Source organism: Centruroides vittatus, unplaced genomic scaffold, assembly GCF_030686945.1.
Source record: "Centruroides vittatus isolate TY-2023 unplaced genomic scaffold, ASM3068694v2 contig_1276, whole genome shotgun sequence".
NCBI lineage: Eukaryota > Metazoa > Arthropoda > Arachnida > Scorpiones > Buthidae > Centruroides > Centruroides vittatus.
The window spans coordinates 371,136-394,586 of NW_027120815.1; the positions used below are offsets into that span (position 1 = coordinate 371,136).

Here is a 23,451-nt window from a genome sequence, read left to right on the forward strand (position 1 = left end):
ATCACTCCTTTGCTATAGTAAGTTGGAACTGCCAAGGACTTACAGAGAATTAACAAATGTAGTTTTATATTTATGTTAAATATAACATGGTTATTATTGCTGACAGAAACCTGGATTACATCTGATAAATTTTATGCTACAAATTTCGCTAATAAATTTATAATAGAATCTGTATTAGCAAGAAAATCAGTAGGTCCCGGACGACCGAGTGGTGGTTTATGTCTATTGATTGAAAAGGAGTATTGTAAAATAATCCAAGTTAAAAAAAACTAGTAATTATATACTACTACTCATCTCAATAACTGAAAATAAACTATCAAACAAGAATAATAAAATACTGATGATAACTTTATGTGCCACCCGGTAATTTAAATACCCTTAATGAAATCTTTAAAGTTATTGATATATGACATTATTATATTAGGTGGCTTTAATTCCAGAATCGGTGATTTGCTGGACTCCAAATATATGGGATCTAATCATTTAATTTGTAATAGTCAGCAATCTAAGGATAAACAGGTTAAATGATTACATATGTATTAATAAAAATAAAAGAAATATTCAAAATAAAGCTAAAGAAGGGTGGTTTGACTGACTGTTAAAGAACGAGAACGATAAAACAAGTAGAATTTAAAAAATTTAGACAAAATTCAACTGATCTTAACTTTAATAGCTATAAAAAAGCCAAACAATCTTATAATAATCTACTTAAAACTAAAAAGTCAAATTATCTTCGCAAAATTGAACTGAACCTAATTAAAAATAATAATGATGGCAAACTGTTCTAGAATACAATACGAAGATTTCAGACTAAATCAAATTTAAATGGAAGTTCTGTCACAATAGATTTTAATACCTGGAAACAGTTTTATCAAGATTTCCACAAATCCACATGGAATTATCGTTAAATACAAGTATAGAAGTTTACAACGAAATTCTAGATTCTGACTTTACTATTATCGAATTGAATGATGTCATTAAAAAACAAGAAGTAAAATAACTCCAGGAAATGACAACATTCCAACCGATTTCTTAAAAATATTATCGCACAATTCTAGATAAAAATATTAAATTTATTTAACAGTATGTACAAATCTGATTCCTATCCCGATTCCTGGAACTCAGCCATTCTCATGATGATCTATAAGAAAGGTGATCATTCCTCTCCTAGTAACTACAGACCGATAGCATTGTTATCTACTATAAGGAAATGTTTTACTTCACTTCTTGTAAACAAATTTAAGCTATGGACTAAAACTATGGGATTAGAAGCCGAATTTCGATATGCATTTACTGTAAATAAAGGAACTGAATTTGCGATCTTTACCTTATTAATAATATTTCAGCTTTATCTTTTAAAAAAAACATAGGAAAATATATGATTCCTTCATTGATATTCAAAAAGCATTTGATTCGATATATGTTTCTCTGTTGGTTCACTATTTGAAATCCTGTGGTGGCAAGTACCCGATTGCTGAAGCAAATCGAGTACTTGCACCAACTGTAATATCAAGATAAAACAAGGCAATAACATCTCTCAAACTTTATCTTTATCCTGTGGAATTCTTCAAGCTGATCCTCTCCCCCCATATTTATTCAACTTTTATCTTATAGGTATTGATCACCTTTTTTTACTGAATCAACTGATGGAATTATAATAGGAAATAGAGTCTTTCATTATATTCTTTTTGCTAATGATCTTGTGCTTCTGGCCCCAACAAAAATTTCATTACAAAGGAAAATTAATCAACTTAATAAATTTCTTCAATCATTATATTTAACAATTAATTTGACCAAAACAAAAGTTATAATATTCCGCAATAATTGTAAAATATCTGAAAATAACACTAAAAATATATCATGAAAATACTCTATTTCATTTACAGTTTGTAAAAGACTATTTGAAAGTCAAGTTTGATTGGAATTTATCCTTTAAAGCACATTTTAACAAAATAAAAATCAAAGCAAAGCAAGCCATAGATAATCTACTATTTGCATGCTCCAAGTTGAAAACTCACATTAAACTATTTAACTCAACAATCATTCCTATAATATACTATGCAAGTCCAATATGGAGTTTAGACTATATTTATAAACTGGAATATCTTCACATCTATTATTTACGCAAATTATTTTAACTGGAAAGAACCATTCCAGGCTATGCTCTGCGGCATGAGGTAAATCGAATTTGGTTCTTCCCTTTCTTACCGAAATGAATAATAAAATTTTACTATAGAATTAAATTTAAAAATATATTCAATTTTCTAATTATATATGACGATTTTAGTCTCTGTAATCCAAATTCTTGGTAGACAAATCTCACAGCAATTTAAAACTTATTGGCAAATTAAATTTATTTTGTAAAGACTACATCAAATGCATTTCGGGCTGGTGTAATATCTTCCAGTCCCTCTTCAGAGACGGCCGGAGGCCGAGCGGTCAAGGTGGCAGCCTACCGCTCTGGGGGACCCGGGATCGAATCCAAACGGGTCGAATAATCCCAGGAATTTTTCGGGGGGTGGTCCGTTCGGATATGTCGGGCCCCGTCCCTCACCACCCGGTCGCCCCATTGTGGGCCTGGCCGAACCCATAATGGGCCTACTAAAAAGAGGCCCTCTTAGTGCCCACAGGGCAGAAAGAGTTAATAAAGAAAAAAAAGTCCCTCTTCAGTGCTAAAACAATAACAAAGAACGTAAAATGTTTAACTAAAACACGACATGGATGTATAGCTACACTATAACTATAAACTTTGGAGAAAAACTTACAATAACCGTTGGTGGTAGTTACAATGATATTTCCATATGTAAGGGTAGTAAACTTGCACACATTTATAGGAATCCTAAAATTACAATTATCTTTTTTTGTACAAAACAATATAAGACTAATACAAGTAATATCTTAAACAATACTTATACTTACAAGTTTAAGAAACTTTTCACACACGTGTATAATAAACATACTAAAACCATCCAATTATTAAAACAATTTTTTGACAAACAATTGTATAGATAATTCTAAAGCACTACAAATTTTTGACATCATTAACATCAGTATACCACAATCAACACTTCACAACAGTAATCAAGTGATATCTATTTATTTTATATCAGCGCCATCTATTAGATTATACCAGCTATAGTTTATTTCTATTCCTTTCGACTGATTTATTAAATTATTATTATTTTGTTTTCTAATTTCTATATGTTCTTTAAATTTTCTTTTATATATGTCTTTTTCAATATGTAAAATTTTTACATTGTTTCTATTAATATTACAATTATTACTATGGATGTGGTTAAACCACGGAGAATTCTGGTACTTAAGCCGAATGGCTGCTTCGTGTTCTTTAACTCTAGTTTCCAGCACACGCCCGGTTTCTCCTATATATATATACATGGATTATGACAATTACATTCTATTCTATAAACCACACCAGCTTTTTTTATAGGGTCTAAATTATTCTTACTATTATTATTAATATGTTTACAAATGTTTTGTGAAATACTATTGGTCAAAGATGGGGCCAAACAAATATTATGATTATTAATACTTTTCCTGCACTTCTCAAAGATATTTTTAATGTATATAAAGTTTTTATATATTTTATCGGTTTTCAACTTTGTATTATATCTATTCTTTAAATAATATGTTTTCCATTTATTAAGGATAAAGTTTGGGTAATCGTTCAAAAGGAATTTGGTATCTAATTCTTTTAATTTAATATTTATGTTATAATTATCAGATATTCTAGTATATATGTTTTTTAATTCGACTATATATGCATTCTTTTTAATGTGATCAGGAATACAAGAGTGGTAATTAATAGTTTTGTTTACATTACAAGATTTTTTATAAGTTATAAAGTCAAATTTTGTAGGATTATTCACTATGGTAATATCTAAATAATTAATTTTCTTATTTATTTCCTCTTCAATATCAAACTGTATAATCTTGTCTATGTTGTTTATTAAATTATATATAGTTTCTTTATTAATCAGATTTCTATTATATACTATCAAATAGTCATCTACATCTGATCTTCATTATAAAGAAAACCCATATAAAGGCTTAGGTGATGAGTATAGATATAAAAAGGAAAACAAACTACAACAGCTGTTTTCCTATCCGAAGCTAAAAGAGAAAAAAAATGGATTAATGAACTTATAGTAAATAATTCTAGGAGTATGGTACCAAGTTATGTAAAACATGTGTTAGCACTGGGCTTAGACTACAATATACCAAATAAAGATATTACAACAGATATGATAGCAACTATAGATAAAAATATAAAAGATTTACCAATTAAAAAAGAAAATAAAAGTAACTTATTGAGTAGTATTGTTCAAGAATTAAAAAAAGGTATTAATTTAAAAGATAAACATAAAATTAAAAAACAAATAAAGTGCATAAAGTGTATTATAGGATTTTTTAATAGAAATAACCTTAAAATAATAAGGGCTGATAAAACTAGACAATTAGTAATAATAGAAAATGATGACCTTAAGACTAAGACTAGTGAACAAATTAATAGCAATATTTATACAAAATTAAATAATGATCCCTATGAGGATATAAAAAAACAAATAACAAAATTAATTAAAAAAAGTTATACTAATAATAATATAAGTAATACAGATAAAAATTTTATTCTGGATCCTAAAAATAATAGAACCCCAAAACTTAATATTAGATTAAAAACATATAAAACAGAGGAAAAATTTAGACCTATTGTAGACTTTAAATTTTCCATCTTGTATAATCTAGAGCAATACATAAAACAACAATTAAAAGATATTGATAATTCTATCTATAGTATAAAAAATGCTGATACTGTTATTAATAAATTATTGAAATTAAATAAGGAGAATTCAGATTGCTTAATGAGCTTAGATATAAAAAATATGTATCCTAGCATAACCTGGTTTATGATAGAAAACAGTTTAAAAGACCTTGGTATCCAAAAAAATTTGTTAGATTTAATAGAATTCGCTTATAAGAATAATTATTTTGAAGTTGATGGTATGTTTTATAGACAAAATAATGGTATCAGTATGGGGTCAAAGATGGGACCAAAACTAGCTGAATTAGTAATGATTGACATCGATAAAAAAATTAGTAAAATTAGGGGTATAAAGTTAATAATGAGGTATGTAGATGACTATTTGATAGTATATAATAGAAATCTGATTAATAAAGAAACTATATATAATTTAATAAACAACATAGACAAGATTATACAGTTTGATATTGAAGAGGAAATAAATAAGAAAATTAATTATTTAGATATTACCATAGTGAATAATCCTACAAAATTTGACTTTATAACTTATAAAAAATCTTGTAATGTAAACAAAACTATTAATTACCACTCTTGTATTCCTGATCACATTAAAAAGAATGCATATATAGTCGAATTAAAAAACATATATACTAGAATATCTGATAATTATAACATAAATATTAAATTAAAAGAATTAGATACCAAATTCCTTTTGAACGATTACCCAAACTTTATCCTTAATAAATGGAAAACATATTATTTAAAGAATAGATATAATACAAAGTTGAAAACCGATAATATATATAAAAACTTTATATACATTAAAAATATCTTTGAGAAGTGCAGGAAAAGTATTAATAATCATAATATTTGTTTGGCCCCATCTTTGACCAATAGTATTTCACAAAACATTTGTAAACATATTAATAATAATAGTAAGAATAATTTAGACCCTATAAAAAAAGCTGGTGTGGTTTATAGAATAGAATGTAATTGTCATAATCCATGTATATATATAGGAGAAACCGGGCGTGTGCTGGAAACTAGAGTTAAAGAACACGAAGCAGCCATTCGGCTTAAGTACCAGAATTCTCCGTGGTTTAACCACATCCATAGTAATAATTGTAATATTAATAGAAACAATGTAAAAATTTTACATATTGAAAAAGACATATATAAAAGAAAATTTAAAGAACATATAGAAATTAGAAAACAAAATAATAATAATTTAATAAATCAGTCGAAAGGAATAGAAATAAACTATAGCTGGTATAATCTAATAGATGGCGCTGATATAAAATAAATAGATATCACTTGATTACTGTTGTGAAGTGTTGATTGTGGTATACTGATGTTAATGATGTCAAAAATTTGTAGTGCTTTAGAATTATCTATACAATTGTTTGTCAAAAAATTGTTTTAATAATTGGATGGTTTTAGTATGTTTATTATACACGTGTGTGAAAAGTTTCTTAAACTTGTAAGTATAAGTATTGTTTAAGATATTACTTGTATTAGTCTTATATTGTTTTGTACAAAAAAGATAATTGTAATTTTAGGATTCCTATAAATGTGTGCAAAGTTTACCACCCTTACATATGGAAATATCATTGTAACTACCACCAACGGTTATTGTAAGTTTTTCTCCAAAGTTTATAGTTATAGTGTAGCTATACATCCATGTCGTGTTTTAGTTAAACATTTTACGTTCTTTGTTATTGTTTTAGCACTGAAGAGGGACTGGAAGATATTACACCAGCCCGAAATGCATTTGATGTAGTCTTTACAAAATAAATTTAATTTGCCAATAAGTTTTAAATTGCTGTGAGATTTGTCTACCAAGAATTTGGATTACAGAGACTAAAATCGTCATATTAGCTAATATACAGCAAACCATTTATATATATTTTGATAATTTTATAATTGATTAATATTTTGTTTATGTAGATATAAGTAAAATTCGGAAATTTAAACATCTATGGCATTACAAATTAAGTCAAATCCTAAATACTTTTGGTGTATCGGAGTTATTATTTAAAAATAACATTAATGATTGGAAATTTGGATATTCACTTCTAATAAACTCTGCAATTTCCCAAGCAATAATCAAAGATCAAAATTCATTATATCAAAGTACTTATCACCCATGGTATATTGATTTATTACAAATTCTGTCCTCACAATCTTGTGTGTCACAATCAGTTTAAATGTAAAACAATTTATTTATTTAAACGGAGTTGAATTATTTACTCTTTTTATTAATAATATTTATATTGACTTAACAAGATCTTATTGCCCTTTATGTAATTCTGAAGAATTTTCATTGTATCATCTAATTCACAATTGTCAAGAACTTTCTAGTTTGCGTGACTATTATAAAATATCTCAAATATGCAATTATAATTCATCACTCGACTTTAAACTTAGTTTAAACAATCTCAGTAAAACAAATCTATACAAAATATACAATTATTTTGTTAAAATCTCTGAAAAATACTATTCGACAAATCAAAATTAATGATCATTTTTGTATTCGTTGTCTTTGTTTTTATAGATGAATCATTATGTATGCAATCACAATATCGATGTTTATAGTATCTATGACTTATCTTTGTACCTTTGTACTCTAAATTTGCTAACTTGTAATCCTTTCCAACCACTTGTATTATCCCCCTGTAACAGAGAAATTGTTCTCTTTTTGTAATACTAATTTGTATTGTATTGTTTTGTAATATTAATAATAATAAATTATGATGATGATAATGAAAAATCTAATTTTTATGACAAAACTAAAAACAGTTGATTGTACTTGAATTCCCTGTTCCGGTTTCATATATATAAACAAATATGGTACTTACAATAGTTTATAGCATTTATTAATTTTACATTGTTTCCCTAAGTTTTCGTAAATCTTCGAATTGTAGACCTGGCTACAATTCTAGGGCAATTTTTATTTCAAGCTTTAAGAACGAGATGAAGTTAGTTATTTGAATAAAACCAGTGATCAATTTGAATTTACTGTAGTAAAACTTTTTTGTGATAGATTAAGCATTGTTTAGCTTTTCCAATTGATAAAATCAAATTAAAAATCCCATTACAGATATTTACAAATAAAGATATAAAAATTACTAGTGACATAAATACTTACCATATAACTGAGAACCATTTTTGCTGAATACGTTGTACAGCACGATATTCATTGGCGCAATCACCAGACGACCGTAATAGTACGAATCAATAAAAACAATGGGAATCTAAAAGCAGGTTCAACAGGTTAAATTAACCTTACTTAAAAAATTCTATTGTATAAATATAAATAACTTACTAAGATAATGACCAAAGATATTACACACCACTTTATAAAAAAAAACCATTTTCTTTTCAATATTACAATGTCGTAAGCAATGGGTAAACTGAAAATAGTTAACTTTATTTATTTAAAAAACAACTGCACGTTGATAAATTTTACACGAATCTGTATGCTCACCCTAACACTGCGGCAAAAGGCCAACCGACGAGAGTGCTGAGGGCCGTCGAAACGATTGCTACCTAGAAAAATGCAATAGATGAATGTGCAGAATGCTAATATTTTTCATGTTAATAAAATGGTTGTCAATAAAGTATTACTTTATAGTGATGTAAAAATAATCCTCCAAAAGATATCATTGTCATGTACATGGAGAAACTGCTGGGTAAATAGGCCGTGCTGGATATAAATGTCCCCGTTGCAAACGTTAGAAAAATTAACGTCAAGGTGCCTACCTTGTATCCAAACTGATAACAGATACCTCTGAAAGATAATTAACAATCAATAATTTTTATACTAATAAGAATAAGAATAATAATAATGATAATATAAAAATCAAAATCAAACGTACTTGTAAAAATATACTTCAGAAAAAACACATATTGTGCCAAGAACGGATCGAATCAGATAGAAGACCAAAATCTGCATAAAATACAATTGTTTTTACAAAATACAACTATTCTAAACACAAGAATAGAAAAGAAATGAAAATGTATTACCTTCTGATGCAAAAATTGACTTAATATATATCCGGGGAGTGCATGTATCCAAATATAGGCATACGATCTGATAGCATAGGCTGGCGAGTATTCCCAAGTTTGAAAACCGTGTCCATACAGCATGTAATGAGTCTAAAATAAAATAAAATTTTTTTCTGTATAGTACTAAAGATATGTTTTATAAGAGAGGGTTAATTGGGTATACCCAAAATAAAATAATAAAGTGTTTAAACATTTTCAAATAAATACACAGCTATAGCTCAACTATTTGAAGTTACAAGAGTTACGGGATAACCCAGTAAAGCATTTGTAGCAGCCATACTGGTGAACACAGGACAGATGCAGTTGAAATGAAACAAAGCAACTGCACTTCCAGTCATATAACTAATTATAGACATAGCTATTATGAAGTGTAGCATAGAGGTTATAATAAATGGTTTTATTAAAGGTGATGTACAGTACACTCTGTTTTTGTTGTTACTAGCATTGATTACTATTTACATCATTGATTTATCTACATCTTAGCATAAAAATGTCTCACAGTATGATACTTTTACATAACCTCTCTCACCATGTGGAATTATGTTTTTATTTGCATATACTATGTCAAACTCGACCAGGTTATCAGTAAGGAGGCCTGTCTTAAGTTGAAGAACATCTGTATAGATGTTCCTAACTTTCTGAGCTTCAGAATTCAGAGCTTCCTCGACAGATTACTGAGCTTCAGAATTTAATAATAAACTTAAGATTGATGTATGAAATCCAATGGATTCTCTTAATTTTTAATAATTCTAGCAGATAAGACTATCACAATTTCACTGCAGAGAAAAATTTGCAACCTGCAATATGCCACAGTAAAATTTAACCAGTTTGTACAACATATGAATGGGGTTATAGACGACATTCTTCTAGTCTTAGTTTCCACTTTTGTCACTCTTACTTGCTAAAAACAATTACTTAGTTTTGCCCTTTTCTTTTTACTAATTTACAGAATAATAAAAAATGCATTAATATATTAGAATAATTTACATAACTTCAAACACCACTCCTGTATGGTCAACATTCAGCTGTCTTCCAAAACAGCTGCAATAACTGGAGACACATTTTAGTTCTAATTTATAATGATACCATTTTTTCAAAGTCTGTTCAATGAGGAATAATTAATATTTGTTGGGGGTTAATTTTACAATAATGAGGATGTTTCAAAGTCTTCACAGTATACGAGATGCTATAAGACTGTTGTGTATTTTTTGTTTACTTGTGTATCAAATGTATCAGTATTCAATTATAGCTATAATAAAGAAAAATAAATTATCGTGAAATAACGTCTTCTGAGAATTACATGGAGAATGCTACCATTTTAAATTACTGTAATTAGGAAGACCAATGGGTTCTTCTGCAGAAAAACATCTTTTCTTCTTTCTCCTCAGATCCCTCCTTCGTGACAAATAACTACTGTAATTATATGATTATCTGAGAAGTATGCAATCGATAGAGTAACCGTCCAAGTTTCGTCTCCCACCTGCATTCAAATCTCTTGACGTTTATTATCTCTAGGAAATGCCATAAACAAAAATGGCGACTCCACAATAGAGAAGGCATTTTGTGTTCTGCAGTTTGCAATGTTGGACTCATTTATCATTTTGGAATGTGAGTGAGCTGGAGGAGCAGCAGGAACTGTATTACAGCTGCTGTGGGAGGTTGACAGAGGATGACAAAGGATATGATGTAGTGAGTGCAGGAAAAATTTGAGTATCGGTTGGATATGTGCCACAATGTGTAACATTGAAAAATTGTAATGGACAATTTTCTAATGTGTTAATGTACATTACAATGTTCTCAGATAATAATTAACATGCATACAATAATTTAAAATGGTAGCATTCTTTTTAGAAACCCTGTATTTAATATCTAATAATTTCCTTAACTGGCTAAATCTAACTTACAGCTCAAAAACTTTACAATCCAGCAGGATCTACTAGAGAATAAATGTTTCAAGACAATTGAAAATGTTCATCTTCAAAAGTTTCTGCTGAATTGTAAGATTTTTGTGATTTAAGAAGTTAAAAATGTTTAATGTAAAAATATTCTTGTCGTCAATGTTTTCTGCGTCATATAAACTTAACGACCACAAAATTCTCTCTCTTAAACACAATTACTTTTAAATATTATGATGACAGATTATCATCACCACAGAAAATTGCATACTATTTAATTTACATTTTAAAAAATGTGGAATTATATTAATATTTTTAAAACTTTTTGAATGACTTGAACATTGTACTTTAATGAAAGAAAATAACTCACTGGTTCCCAGTAATTGAAGGTTTCATCACAGTCTGATATATTGTTCCAAAGTACGGAGCACAACCTCGCAAATAAAAGTACGACTATCTCTTTTTGAACGTGGTAAGACGATGTTTTCTTCTTTGAATTTTCATTTTCTGATCTAAATAAAAAGTTTTAAGAATTTAATACTTTCTGATATACTTAATAAAATTATGCATCATTTGTTTGTTGAATTACCTTACAGTATTAACTCTTTCTTGATGAATTTTTGATGCATTAAGCTTTCTATTTCTTGTGGACGTCTTCATACTTAACACATTCCTTATGGTAAGAATTTTGATTAATAATCATCATAAAAAAATTTAATATTAATATTAATAAAATTCATTAAAGTCTTAAAGTAAGAGCAGTTTTATTTTGCACTTGATTAGTTTCAAATCATAGATAATTTTCTTTTACTTTTTTAAACTTTCTGTCCATTAGATCTTTCCATATCCATCATGGATTTGGTCAGATCCAAAATGGAGATTGAATGATGAGGGAATGGATCCAATACACACGGGACTGACCACCCATGAAAAATTCCTGGGGAGTTTCTTGCCCAAATTTGATTCTGGTTTCTCCAGGGTGGTAGGCTGATGCCTTAACTGCCTCACTCATCCAGTCATCATATATGGTTATGTGAGGCTCTGGATAGGTCCAAACCTCACTGAAATTAGCGTTAAAATCATTTATTTTTAGGAAAAAATTATCTTTATTTTAAGGAAAAAAATAGAAGTTAGAAATAGTTTTTCTTAATGAAAACAATGCAAACTTTTAAACAATAGAACAATGGAGAAACACCGATCGTCTATCTCCGAATGGGAATCGAATTAAACTTTAATTTTGACCTCTCCCGCGCCCCGAAAGGTTTCGAATTGTCACCAGGTGACGAGGAGAGACCAATCGGAAAGTGGAATCGGAGGAAAACGGATAAAACCCGAGAATTCAAGGACGTGACGGCTTCTTCTCCCGAAAGTTCCAAGTGACGAATCTATTGTTGTGTGTGTGTTTTGTGCCCATCTTCGTCTCAGTCTCCCGACCTCGGATCGATATCTTTCCATCAACAAAAGTCGACTGCATCGTCCCGGAGTTGTCGAGACGTCAAGGGAACTGGCCATTCGCAACCCAGGGACACTCCTTCAAAATGGGACTATATTGGAAAGGAGGGGAAGACCCAGAGGCTGCTGCCGACCTAGAACTTCCAAGATCACGAAAATCTTGTAAGCTTCTTTCGTGTCAAATAATATGGTTTCTTGTAACCATAGAGTATATCTCAGTGCCGATCGCCCACATACGACCCTTCGCAACCGCTCGACCCTCTTGCCATAGTCTGCACCCTGTTGGCAACCCTACAGTTACTTAGTATATTTTGATGTTGCTTTTTGAAGAAGTGGAAAAAATATTTATGTAAACAATAACAACATTGCTTATATTAAAACTCAGTTTTTCATGAATAAGAGTAATTTTTTTAATTATTCCTTTGAGAAATGTGTGTATCATGATTATAAATTAGAAATGAATTTGGCATTAGTGTGTGGTGTTAGGTGCCATCTCATATTAAAATTAATAATTATAATATTTATTTAATCTAAATTAATTAATTAAATATTATAATTATTGGTTTTACGAGATGGCACCTAATGCCACACACTAATGCCAAATTCATATCTAATTTATAATCATTATATCCGAATTTAGCTTGTTCATTTACGGCAGTTGTGGGAGTATATTTGCTTAGTAACGGGTTTTTGATTGGTGTGTATATTTATGTATCAATTTAAGATTAAATTTCCAACTATGATGTATTCAGTGATTCCCAAACTTTTTCGATCCACCGCCCCCTTTGTTCCATAAAGTTATACCCAACACCCCCTAACCCATTTTTTCTTGTGTGAGAAAGGATTGGAAATATTCTTAGGAAAACTTTTCTATGAATCTCACACTTTGTGCCCTTACCGTACATTGTTCTCAACATCTGGAAACCATTAAACACAATGTTCTCTCTTATCAGTTTAACAGAGGAAAGGGAATGGCTGTCAGTGACCCCAACTTTTGCCTTTGGTTCAGTACCCTGCCTCCAGCGCTCCCTAGATTTACTCACTGCCCACAAGGGGGTGTTATCGCCCACTTTGAGAAACGCTGAATTGTAGTTGATTTATTAACTACTATTTTAAATACTGAAAAGATTTCAAGTAGCAGATCTCAAACTTTCTAAATGCATAATCACAATTAAAGAGTTTAGCAACACGAAAACATTTTCAATATTGCCTACAATGTCTTGCATTACTAGGGCCATAAAAAGGGAAAGTGGTCTAGTCAAAAAACAGAGCAGTTGCTATGATTACAGCTTTAGTCTCCTAGTTTCTTTATAAAGATTTCACTTTTATACCCAGTTATTTCAACATTTCTAATTTCTAAATCTCCTTGGATAGGGACACACAAATTACCAGGAAGGGAGAAAACAATACCAATAACCCTTTCCCCTATGAAAAGTCTATTGGTTTGGTTGGACAGTGTTACATGCTGACAGGTGATTTGAAATTAAATTGTATTCAAAACATTGGAACAAAAAGTAGTTCAGCTATGAGTCCACTTTTCACTGCTAACCAGCAGTGCCTGCAGACTATAAAAAATGGGGAAACAAGCTATAAAAAGGGTATAGTATATTATGCAAGAAACTTCAAACTTTTTGATTTAATTTCAGATTAGTGCTCCCACTAGGTATCTCTGGTTGCACTTGGGCTAACTTGGTCTCGAAAACAAGGAATGTGCTTCTAGTCAATAAAACAGAAAAAGTGCATAAGAAAATGCACAATTTTATATTCATATAATAGACTAGAAGGCACAAATTGTTCGTTGATAATAGAACTTTGGCCCCTTGGGGTTAGGAAAAGGGAAACCAAGACAAATAAGGAAGGCATGTAACCCAAGTGTCCCAACATACAGGCACCCATTACAAATACAATTCTCCAGATCTGTTCCTATGGTGTAATTCACATTGCTTACATAAATGGCACGATGATTGTCTAGTTACCTGGAAGAATATGTAATCTAATTTAAATCGTTATAAAGATTTTGATCTCTTTTTGCTCACCTGAATAAACTTAGTATTTATTTGCTTAATGTAATAAATGTTCCTAAAAGATTAACAAAACAGAATTTATCTAACTTATTAGAATCTGAATTCAAGTGAATTTTTAAGGACTGTATATCATTAACGTATTTAGATTTATACATAGTACCGCCATAAGCAAACAAATTTCATACATATTCAGCTCTGAATGAGGCTATTGGGATCTTATCAGAGCTGTAGAGTGAAGACCATACCCATAGAAGTAAAAAGTCAAAGGAACTGATATGATTCTTTGCGAGAGATCTCAAAATCAGCCTATCCAGTTGTGAAATGCACAATAGGCTTAACAGAATGCACAATACGACCCCAGTAGTAGTCAATGCAATGGTGTTTCTCATGTTTTACGAGCTTTAGCCATCTCTAGTAAAGTGGAAAACAATTGATTTTTAGTATTGCTTTGGGGGATACTATAGATTACCACCTATGGAATTTTGGGACTTTGAGTATATATCTGAACTGAGGGAGACCGAGATGAGTTCAACGATACCCTACTTTTGGACTAGAGATGAAAAATAAGAAAGTTATCATAGTTTTTTAATGCTTTCATGCAGATGGCACCATAGTTGCTAGTGCTGTCATCTCGTGGTAAAGTCTGCAAACAAATTAAAAAAAAGCACTCTAAACGGCAAGAAATTGCACAAACAATCAAATGCCACTTCCTTTTTTTTCTTTTGTTCAAGAACTACTGTGAATCCATAACTAGTGATGTTAAACACTCAGCAGCCTGCAGGCGGCTCCCCTCCTGGGGGAGTCCATTGGGAGCACGAACAAACGTCAGTTCTTTTTTTTCCTTTTGTTCAAGCATCATGACTCCCGATCGCGATAGCATGGTTGGCTACTACTACGAATCGACCGCAAGCAATAACGAGACTTTGGAGCCGTAGCCCCCGAGGTCGACGAGCACGAGGGTGTGCAAAAAAGGACTTAACTCAAACTGTAGATGATCGGTGTGCTCGTGGATCAACATCTGCCTTTGTTGAAGGTATATATGGCCAACTTGCCGGACTGCCTGTTAAACATGCGATAGGCTTAGTGGAGAGAGCGACGCGACTCCCGATTATCGTGCAATTGCCGAAAAAAGTATGATAACTTTCTTATTTTTTGCCTCTGGTCCAAAAGCAGGGTACCGTTGAACTTGTGTCGGTCCTCTGAGTTCAAATATATACTCAAAGTCCCGAAATTCCGTAGGTGGTAATCTATAGTACACCCTTGCTTTGAGAAATAGTTCCATATTTTTTCCACTTTTAAATTTTACCCATTTTTGAGGATCTTCAAAATTCCAGATAAGCTGGCTAATATCTGGAGAATGATCACATGTTGACCATCAGTTCCTTTAACTTTTTTGTTCCTACGGGTATGCTCTATGCTCTACAGCTCTGTTAAGGTCCCAAACATATCGTTCAGAGCTTGAATTGAGCCACATTTAATACTTTTATACTTTTATACTTTATTTAAAAAAAAATCATTGTAAATATTAGTGTTATCCAATTATAGAATAATATATTATCTAAAGCAGGAATAAAGTGGCATTTTAAACAAAATAAGTTACATTTTTACGAAAACATTTTAAATTTGAAATGTGTCAATTTCGCCACACGTGTTCATTCGCTTGTTTCACGATAACACTTGAGTAAACTGGTTATGCCATCTGTCGTAATAAAAGAGAAATATATTTTTAAATTAAACGTAAATCTGCAGTCGTAAGCAAATTAGATTTCTTATAGAAGAAGATAATCGATAGATTATTCAAAGCAGGTATTACACTTTCAGTACTGTTTTAGAGTAATTGAAATATTATTATGGTAATTAAAAGTGATGTGGATGAAATAAACGAAAAAAATAATTGGATAATTTGGAGAAAATATACGAAAAAATAGCAATAATATACCTTCTGCAACACACGGTACACACCTCATAGTAAACACACGTTTTTCACAACTCGCGCCCTCTATAAGATACAAACCTAAAGTAATAAATTAAATGCATTTTTTAAATATATTTTGTAAAATATTTTGAATAATATTGTTACATTTAAATTTGTTTTTATAAATTTTATATATTTAGATATATTTTACACTATATTTAAAAAATATTTTTAAATAAAATAATCGTATAAAACATCTGGCAACACTATTTCGGACATGAATTTGAATATGAATTTTAGAAATACACATAATTTATTATTATAACTGTAGAAGATAGTAATTGAGAAATATTTATATTTCGAATATACTTTCACAAAAATTTAAAAAATTATTCTGTGATTATACAATGTAAAAAATAAACGAATATAAAATAGCAAGATGCCGGGTCGAATTTGCAGAAAAGTTAATAAAATAAAAAGGATATAATGGCAATAATTTGCCTTTACTGATACAGATTACATATAAAAGGTCTTTCATCCCTACAGATGAGATATACCAGTAAATAACATATTAAACTTTAGCCTAGGCGTTAGTACAGTGTCATCAAACACTTCTACAATAAATTAGTGAATTTCTTTCTTTCTTTTTTTTTTATTGGCCTTTTTTTAGAATTGCTAAAAATGTCAAGGTCAGGTTAATATTTAGCCTTGCCTCGGCAGGATATATAAATAAATTAATATACTGTTTTACAGAAATGTTTGATTTTGATATCAGAGTTGCCAGATTAAGCGCGACATCAGCATGAAAGCGTCACAAATTAGTAACAAAAAGGGAGTCAAAAAAGGACTGAAAATTTGTGAATACCATATTTAATGGAATCGATTAACATAGAGAAAAGGACTTTTCGTTTTCTCTGTGTTAATCGATTCCATTAAAGTTAAAGTCTTTCTTAATGGACAAAGTTAGCATTTTGTACTTTATAACTAATCGACATTTATTACTTTGTAGGCACAATTTCGAGTTTTAAGAAAGTTGCTAATCTAATTTATTACATAATTACGCTTATCTTTTGTGTAAACAATATTACGATTATTTAGTTAATGCTTTAATTTTATAGTTAATTAAGTTTTCATCGTGGCTTTTGATAACGATTCAGAATCGAAGAATATTTTTTTTTTTTTTTTTGTGACTCTTTCCGCCCAGTGGGCACTAAGAGGGCCTCTTATAGCAAGCCCATTATGGGTTCGGCCAGGCCCACAATGGGGCGGCCGGGTGGTGAGGGACGGGGACCGACATATCCGGACGGACCACCCCCCTGAAAAATTCCTGGGGATTTTTCGACCCGTTCGGATTCGATCCCGGGTCCCCCAGAGCGGCAGGCTGCTAACCTTGACCGCTCGGCCATCCGGCCAAATCGAAGAATATTATCGACGTTTTGATATATATATATATATATTTAAATTCGTTGAATCTTAAATATTCATTTCAGCATAATTTAAATTTTTAAAAATGCTGGTTATATGTTCTATTGGATCATGCTTTATGACATGATGCAGTGGGATTGACTATAATCGACGTTGTATATATATTAATAATAATAATAATAATAATAATAATTGAAGGAAGATAATTTAATTTTAATTTTTACTAACATTTTTAAGTTTATTTTTATTGCTTTTTTTAAAACCCAACGACAATTATTTATTGTGACATCGTCCCAATGTTCTGAATTATTTTATTAGTGTCTTGCCCCTGTGCATCGTACTTTTTGTGTTATCAATTGAGTCGTGCCGGTCATCTAACTCCTTTCAAGGGAAAATTTTGAATTGAAATAAAATGATTTCCGGTATCAATTGTATTTCTATGCTTGTAAAGGATGTGTGAAGGCAACGATTTTTTTTATTTTATTTAGCCTTCAATTTTTAAAATAATTTTCATTTACAACTGGTCAGTGCCATTCTACGGGCACAAAGAAACTACCTACAAAAATAAACGTATGCAATGTTCACCAAGAATATATTTATTATATAATAATGCGTGCATTGTTATTGTTTAAAAATTAATGTAAAGTGTAAAAAAAAAACAATGTATAAATGTAACTAACAGTTTAAATTTAGTGTTTACTGGCCAGTCGGTCGACTGTAGTTTTGTATTCCTAGAGTTAAAATGGAACGGTCGAATTGCCGAACACTTAGGGTTTATATATATATTTTTAAAAATCTCTTTCCGTCCTGAGGGCAGTAAGAGGGCCTCTTTTCAGCAAGCCTATTATGGGTTCGGCCAGGCCCACAATGGTGGTGAGGGACGGGGCCCGACATATCCGGAAGGACCACCCCCCGAAAAATTATTTTTATAATTTCACGTTATACATTGAATTAAAGCACATAATTAAAATGTCAAAATTAAAGAATTCGTGACAGCAGGTATTCTTTTATTTCGATATTAGTGTTTTTCAATGTTCTTAGATGGCGCTGACCGGCTGCAAATTAAAATTATGCGACCTGAAGAGTCATAAAGGCCTCTAATTATAAGCCTCAAATAGAAAATTTACCATCAAATAAACAATAGCTTCCTGTTAAAAGAAAGAGATATTTTTTGTTATTTTTTTTAATTACTTAAATTAAATATTTGATCCGCGATTTGGAATTTAATTTTGACGCTTTAAATTTATTATTGTTTAGTGAAGGAAAAAAGGCTTTTATGTGTTTTAAGGGCTTAGCCCCTGCCCCTAGTTACACTACTGGCTCTTCGTAAGAAACTCAGTCAATTATTTAAAATTTAATAATATATACCACTTAAACTATTACAGATAAGCAGTATAATCCAGGTGAGACCGGTAGAAGCATTTGATCTAGAATCTAATAAGCGAGAATAAGACTTTGTTATGACCCTAAGCTATAAGCTTTAAAGTGATTATAAATCTGTCCCTGAAGAGGACCCACAAATAAGGATTGGATTGATGAAATAAGGCAACACAACACAAGAACGATCTGCCAAGGGAGAACTTTTCTATGGGAAACTGTTCCCTATTTAGGTGTTACGCGTGAAGAAAACCCGGGAAACTCCACGTAGTCCATTGATGAAGCGCGAACCCGCTACCTAACTACCAGTGTTAAGTGGTTTTATATACTAGGCCACCGGTGAATTGCTCGAAAATAAGTCTTCTATATAGAAAAATATAATAAAAAGTGATATAAATTAAATTTTTTGGATAAGAAGTTAAAAAACCCTTGTTTTATTTATTTATTTTTTCGTATAGTTTTAGAGCTTTCGGAGAAAGATGGAGCTCCATATTTGTGACTGGGTCGATCCCACGTCATGTATTCGCGCTTCTGTATAGTCTATAATGAAGGTGTCCGATAAATCGGCAAGAATTTTGGAAAAAAATTTTGCCTTAAATAATAATTAACACAATTAAAAACTACTCATAAAGAAGATATGAAAGATAATAAATAATCAGTAATTAACAGTACAGTAAGAAGGACTTTTATTATCAAGATAATGGCGGATAAAAATTTTTAATTAAGAAATTCAGAAAGCTTAATTCTGCTTTAAGCTGAAGAACAGCAAGTCTTCAGCTTGAAGCAGAATTTTGAATATATATTTTAAAGAAAAACAGTTCACAAATGCCTATTTTGAGTATTTATCATCATCTAACGTGGGCGTACTCGGAGGGGGGCAAACGAGTCACTTACCCTCCCCTGGGATCGAGTAAAATATTCTACAAATTATAATCGTAAAAGTGATTGAGATATGTAGCCTTATACCCTCGACTGTGTGCAATATTGTATCCAAAAGAATTAAATAACTAAACAAAAATTTATTGATGTAATTAATTCGTCTCCAAACCCCCCCCAGAAAATTTTCTTCGGAGTAGGCTTTAATCATTGTAAGATCTTAGTAATTGCTTTTGCATCGAGACTAAACTTTAATGTAAAATATATCGATGAAGAAATTATGTAAAAAATCAAAACCAAGGCCACTATAATATGATGAAACGCAAATAACCTGCACAAAACACATTCCAGGTAGATGCATAAACGAAAAGTTAAGTAAAGATAACGAAAATATCAAATTCCCAATCGAGGATCTTGTTGCATTTATGAATTCCTAATGCTTTTTTTGGGGGGGCTTCATATACGAACGATAATATAATTGCACCTTGGCCTTATACTATTGGTTATTCTTAGATTAACTGCGTGCATCATATTTCTTCCAACGACCCGGTGTACTTGCGTTGGCGTCATGCAAGGCCATAATGTATAAGAACGTATGGTACTCGTATACGAACTTTTAACCTCCGAAACGAGCGGGTCATTACTGTTAGAACTGTTTAAGCTACTGTACATTTGTACGGTGTGGTAGAGCTTGTTCGCACGAACTGATGCGCAACGATGGGTAAAGTTATCCTATAAAAGGGTTAACGCCCCGAGGGTTTTTTTTTAATTTAGGAATGCGTGAATTTTACCTTCTAAATTGACTTTCTTTTTCAAATTTAATGCCCGAAAATGATCGTTAAGCTCTGAACTGTATTTATCTACAACTTCATTTTTTATTAATTAATAAAAAAGTATTCCGCGTATTCACTTGTCTAAAAGAGAAAATAGCTAAAATCTAAAGGGGTTCGCTCTACTCCAGGATCTTATACAACCTCTCGAGGGCATTTTATATATTTATATAGACTCAAATAAAGGAGAGTAAGGTCTTTTAATCCAGAAGAACCCTCCAAAATTATATAAGATAGATATATTTTTAAATAAGTAGTAAAAAATTATAATTTTTATTCATATAATTTAATAACTTTCGAAGAAGGAGTGAGGGTTCCCACGTTTATAACAGGTCTGGGCCCCATTTCACCTCTCTCGGACCCTTTATTCGTCACTGATAAAATGGTAAAAAAGTAACGTGATAAAATAATATCAAAATTCGATTAACTTCTGATAAATAGAATGAGGCCCTTTTGATATTTGTTTAGTTTATACGTATTCTAAATACGGCTCTATATTTATCTGGAGATGTTAAAACAGCTTTAACTTCTCACTTATCTAAAAAAAATCCAGCAACGAGTTGCTCAACTTTCCCGGCAACGTTTGGTGGCGCCATCTGTTATCATTTTTTATTAAAAAACTGTTTATATTTTTAACTATTATAAAATGGCAAAAAGCTTAATTTTCAGGGTAGGGATGGGGTTTTATTAAAAAAAAAAAAAAAAATTGTAAATGCTTATAACCAGTAAAATCGTCACTAAGTCTGCCCCTACTGGAGATACACACCATTATCTCCCCACCCCCTCGACCTTTAATCACCAAAATTTAATAGAATCAATCCCCCTAATACACAAACCTCCCTGCAAAATTTCAGAGATTTTTGACAAAAAAGCATAGAAGTTATTAAGCTTCAAAGAGGTTGAAGAAAACAGTGACACACACACACACAAACATCCAAAAAACCCCGAATTTTTTTGCATTTCTCGACTTTTCCCGACCCCAAAAATGCAAAAAAAAAACTTGAAAATTGGGGGTCATTTTTTTTACTGAAGCCATACTTTACCTTTCAATATATAACAGTTGGAAAAGTAAAAATGTTTTGATTTTTTACGATTTATGAACTTTTGTAAAGAAAAAAAAGTCTTAATACTTTAAAACCAAGTTGAAATTTATATTTTATCACTTCAAGTTTCGATTTTTAGCAAGAATATTAAAGGAAAAGTTAGTAAGAAACGTCAATATTATTTTAAAATATTCTTTTTCTTCTAAACTATCTAGCATACTTATATATTTAAATTACTCTGACACTTTTTAAAGTTAGGACTTTAAAAAGTTTTATATACGTGCAAATAAACGCAGGAATGTTATTGCATGCCGGAAATTTCTTTTACTTCTCCTTATAATATTTATTTATTTAAGCATACCGGTTTCACCCATGATGCAGGGAATACAAACATATACAAATAATCATTACAAAACAGTAAAAACCACAATAATACTTAATAATTATTTTGTAATAATTAATGAAGTATTGCAGAAGAAAACACAAAGAAATATACATAAATATAATAGAAATTTTACAAAACCGACAATAAATAATAATTTAAACAAAATGTCAACGTAATCAAAATTATAGGGAGAACTATCCAAAGAAAATAATAATAATAATAATAATAAAAGTAGGCCTGTGTATAAAATAACTACACCCACCTAAAAACAGAAGAAACATTAATTATCACGTGGAAACAGTGGATAGTCTCCGAAATTTCTTCTCCTTCTGTTAGTGAGTTAATATGGAGATTTCAACCGGAGCGACTTATTTCTTATACTCACCTTGACAATATATGCAAATATCTCTGCGATAATTCTGCAAAAATTAACAGAATTACATCTAACTTGCATTAGAGTAGAGTTATTATTATATGAGATATTATTATTATAAACAAAACTATTAAAAAACGATTTATTTAAATACTTATACCAAGTATTATAAGAACTCGAATTAATACGCCTATTCAAATCCGAAATATACTTATTAAAAAAATTTAATTTCAGTAAACAGTAACAGTTATAATTCTTTAATAATTTATCGAAATTAATACTATTATTAACACAGTTATTTTTAAAATTTTTGGTCCACAAAGAATCATTCTTATTTAGAATATAATTAGAATGTAATCTTCTACTCCATCGTTTTTCATCCAATTCCATTCTCCTTATAATATAAGAGAGAAAATATTGATGTGTTTAAGCAGAAAAAAAAGTCTCACAAGAACTGTGTAAAATAAATTATTTATAGTAATATTGTGCAGATTAAATTATACATCATCATTATTATCATCATCTTACTCTTACATCATCGTATTCTTACTCATCATCTCTCTCTTAGGTCGTCATCTTGCTCTTATTCTTCATCCCTCTCTTACTTGCATTTATCATTTCACTCTTACTCCTTATCCTCTTGATCTTATTCTTCATCCCTCTCTTACTTTCATTCATCATCCCACTCTTACTCCTTATCATCTTGATCTTAATCATCATCTCACTTTTACTCCTTATCATCTTGCTCTTATTCTTCATTCCTCTCTTGCATTCATCATCTCACTCTTACTCCTTATCCTCTTGATCTTATTCTTCGTCCCTCTCTTACTTGCATTCATTGTTCTCTTGCTCATCACCTCACCCTTATCATCATCTTCCTCTTCATGTCTACATACTCTTATATCACATTTTAATTCAAAGAAATCTTTATCTTCAAAAACAAATATTTATTGCTTTCTTAAATTTTTCTAAATTCAAATTATAATTATTTATACATGTTATACGAAA

General features: G+C 30.5%; 1 protein-coding gene across 2 annotated transcripts in view; it reads right to left on the reverse strand.

Moving 5' to 3' along the window:
- Alg9 (alpha-1,2-mannosyltransferase Alg9) overlaps positions 1-22,415 on the reverse strand; it is a 29,157-nt gene extending 6,742 nt beyond the window's left edge. The window contains exons 1-9 of one of the 2 annotated variants that reach the window (XM_067286966.1): positions 22,333-22,415; positions 11,333-11,416; positions 11,114-11,255; positions 8,807-8,938; positions 8,659-8,729; positions 8,408-8,570; positions 8,268-8,329; positions 8,106-8,193; positions 7,929-8,034 (exon numbers count right to left, since the gene is read on the reverse strand). In XM_067286966.1, the coding sequence (XP_067143067.1) occupies positions 7,929-8,034; positions 8,106-8,193; positions 8,268-8,329; positions 8,408-8,570; positions 8,659-8,729; positions 8,807-8,938; positions 11,114-11,255; positions 11,333-11,403 (835 nt within the window). In that variant the 5' untranslated portion in view covers positions 11,404-11,416; positions 22,333-22,415. Of the gene's footprint in view, positions 1-7,928; positions 8,035-8,105; positions 8,194-8,267; positions 8,330-8,407; positions 8,571-8,658; positions 8,730-8,806; positions 8,939-11,113; positions 11,256-11,332; positions 11,417-16,158; positions 16,224-22,332 lie in introns of those variants that run through there. The other variant, XM_067286961.1, reaches the window with a different exon arrangement.
- Between the last annotated feature and the right edge of the window lie 1,036 nt (positions 22,416-23,451).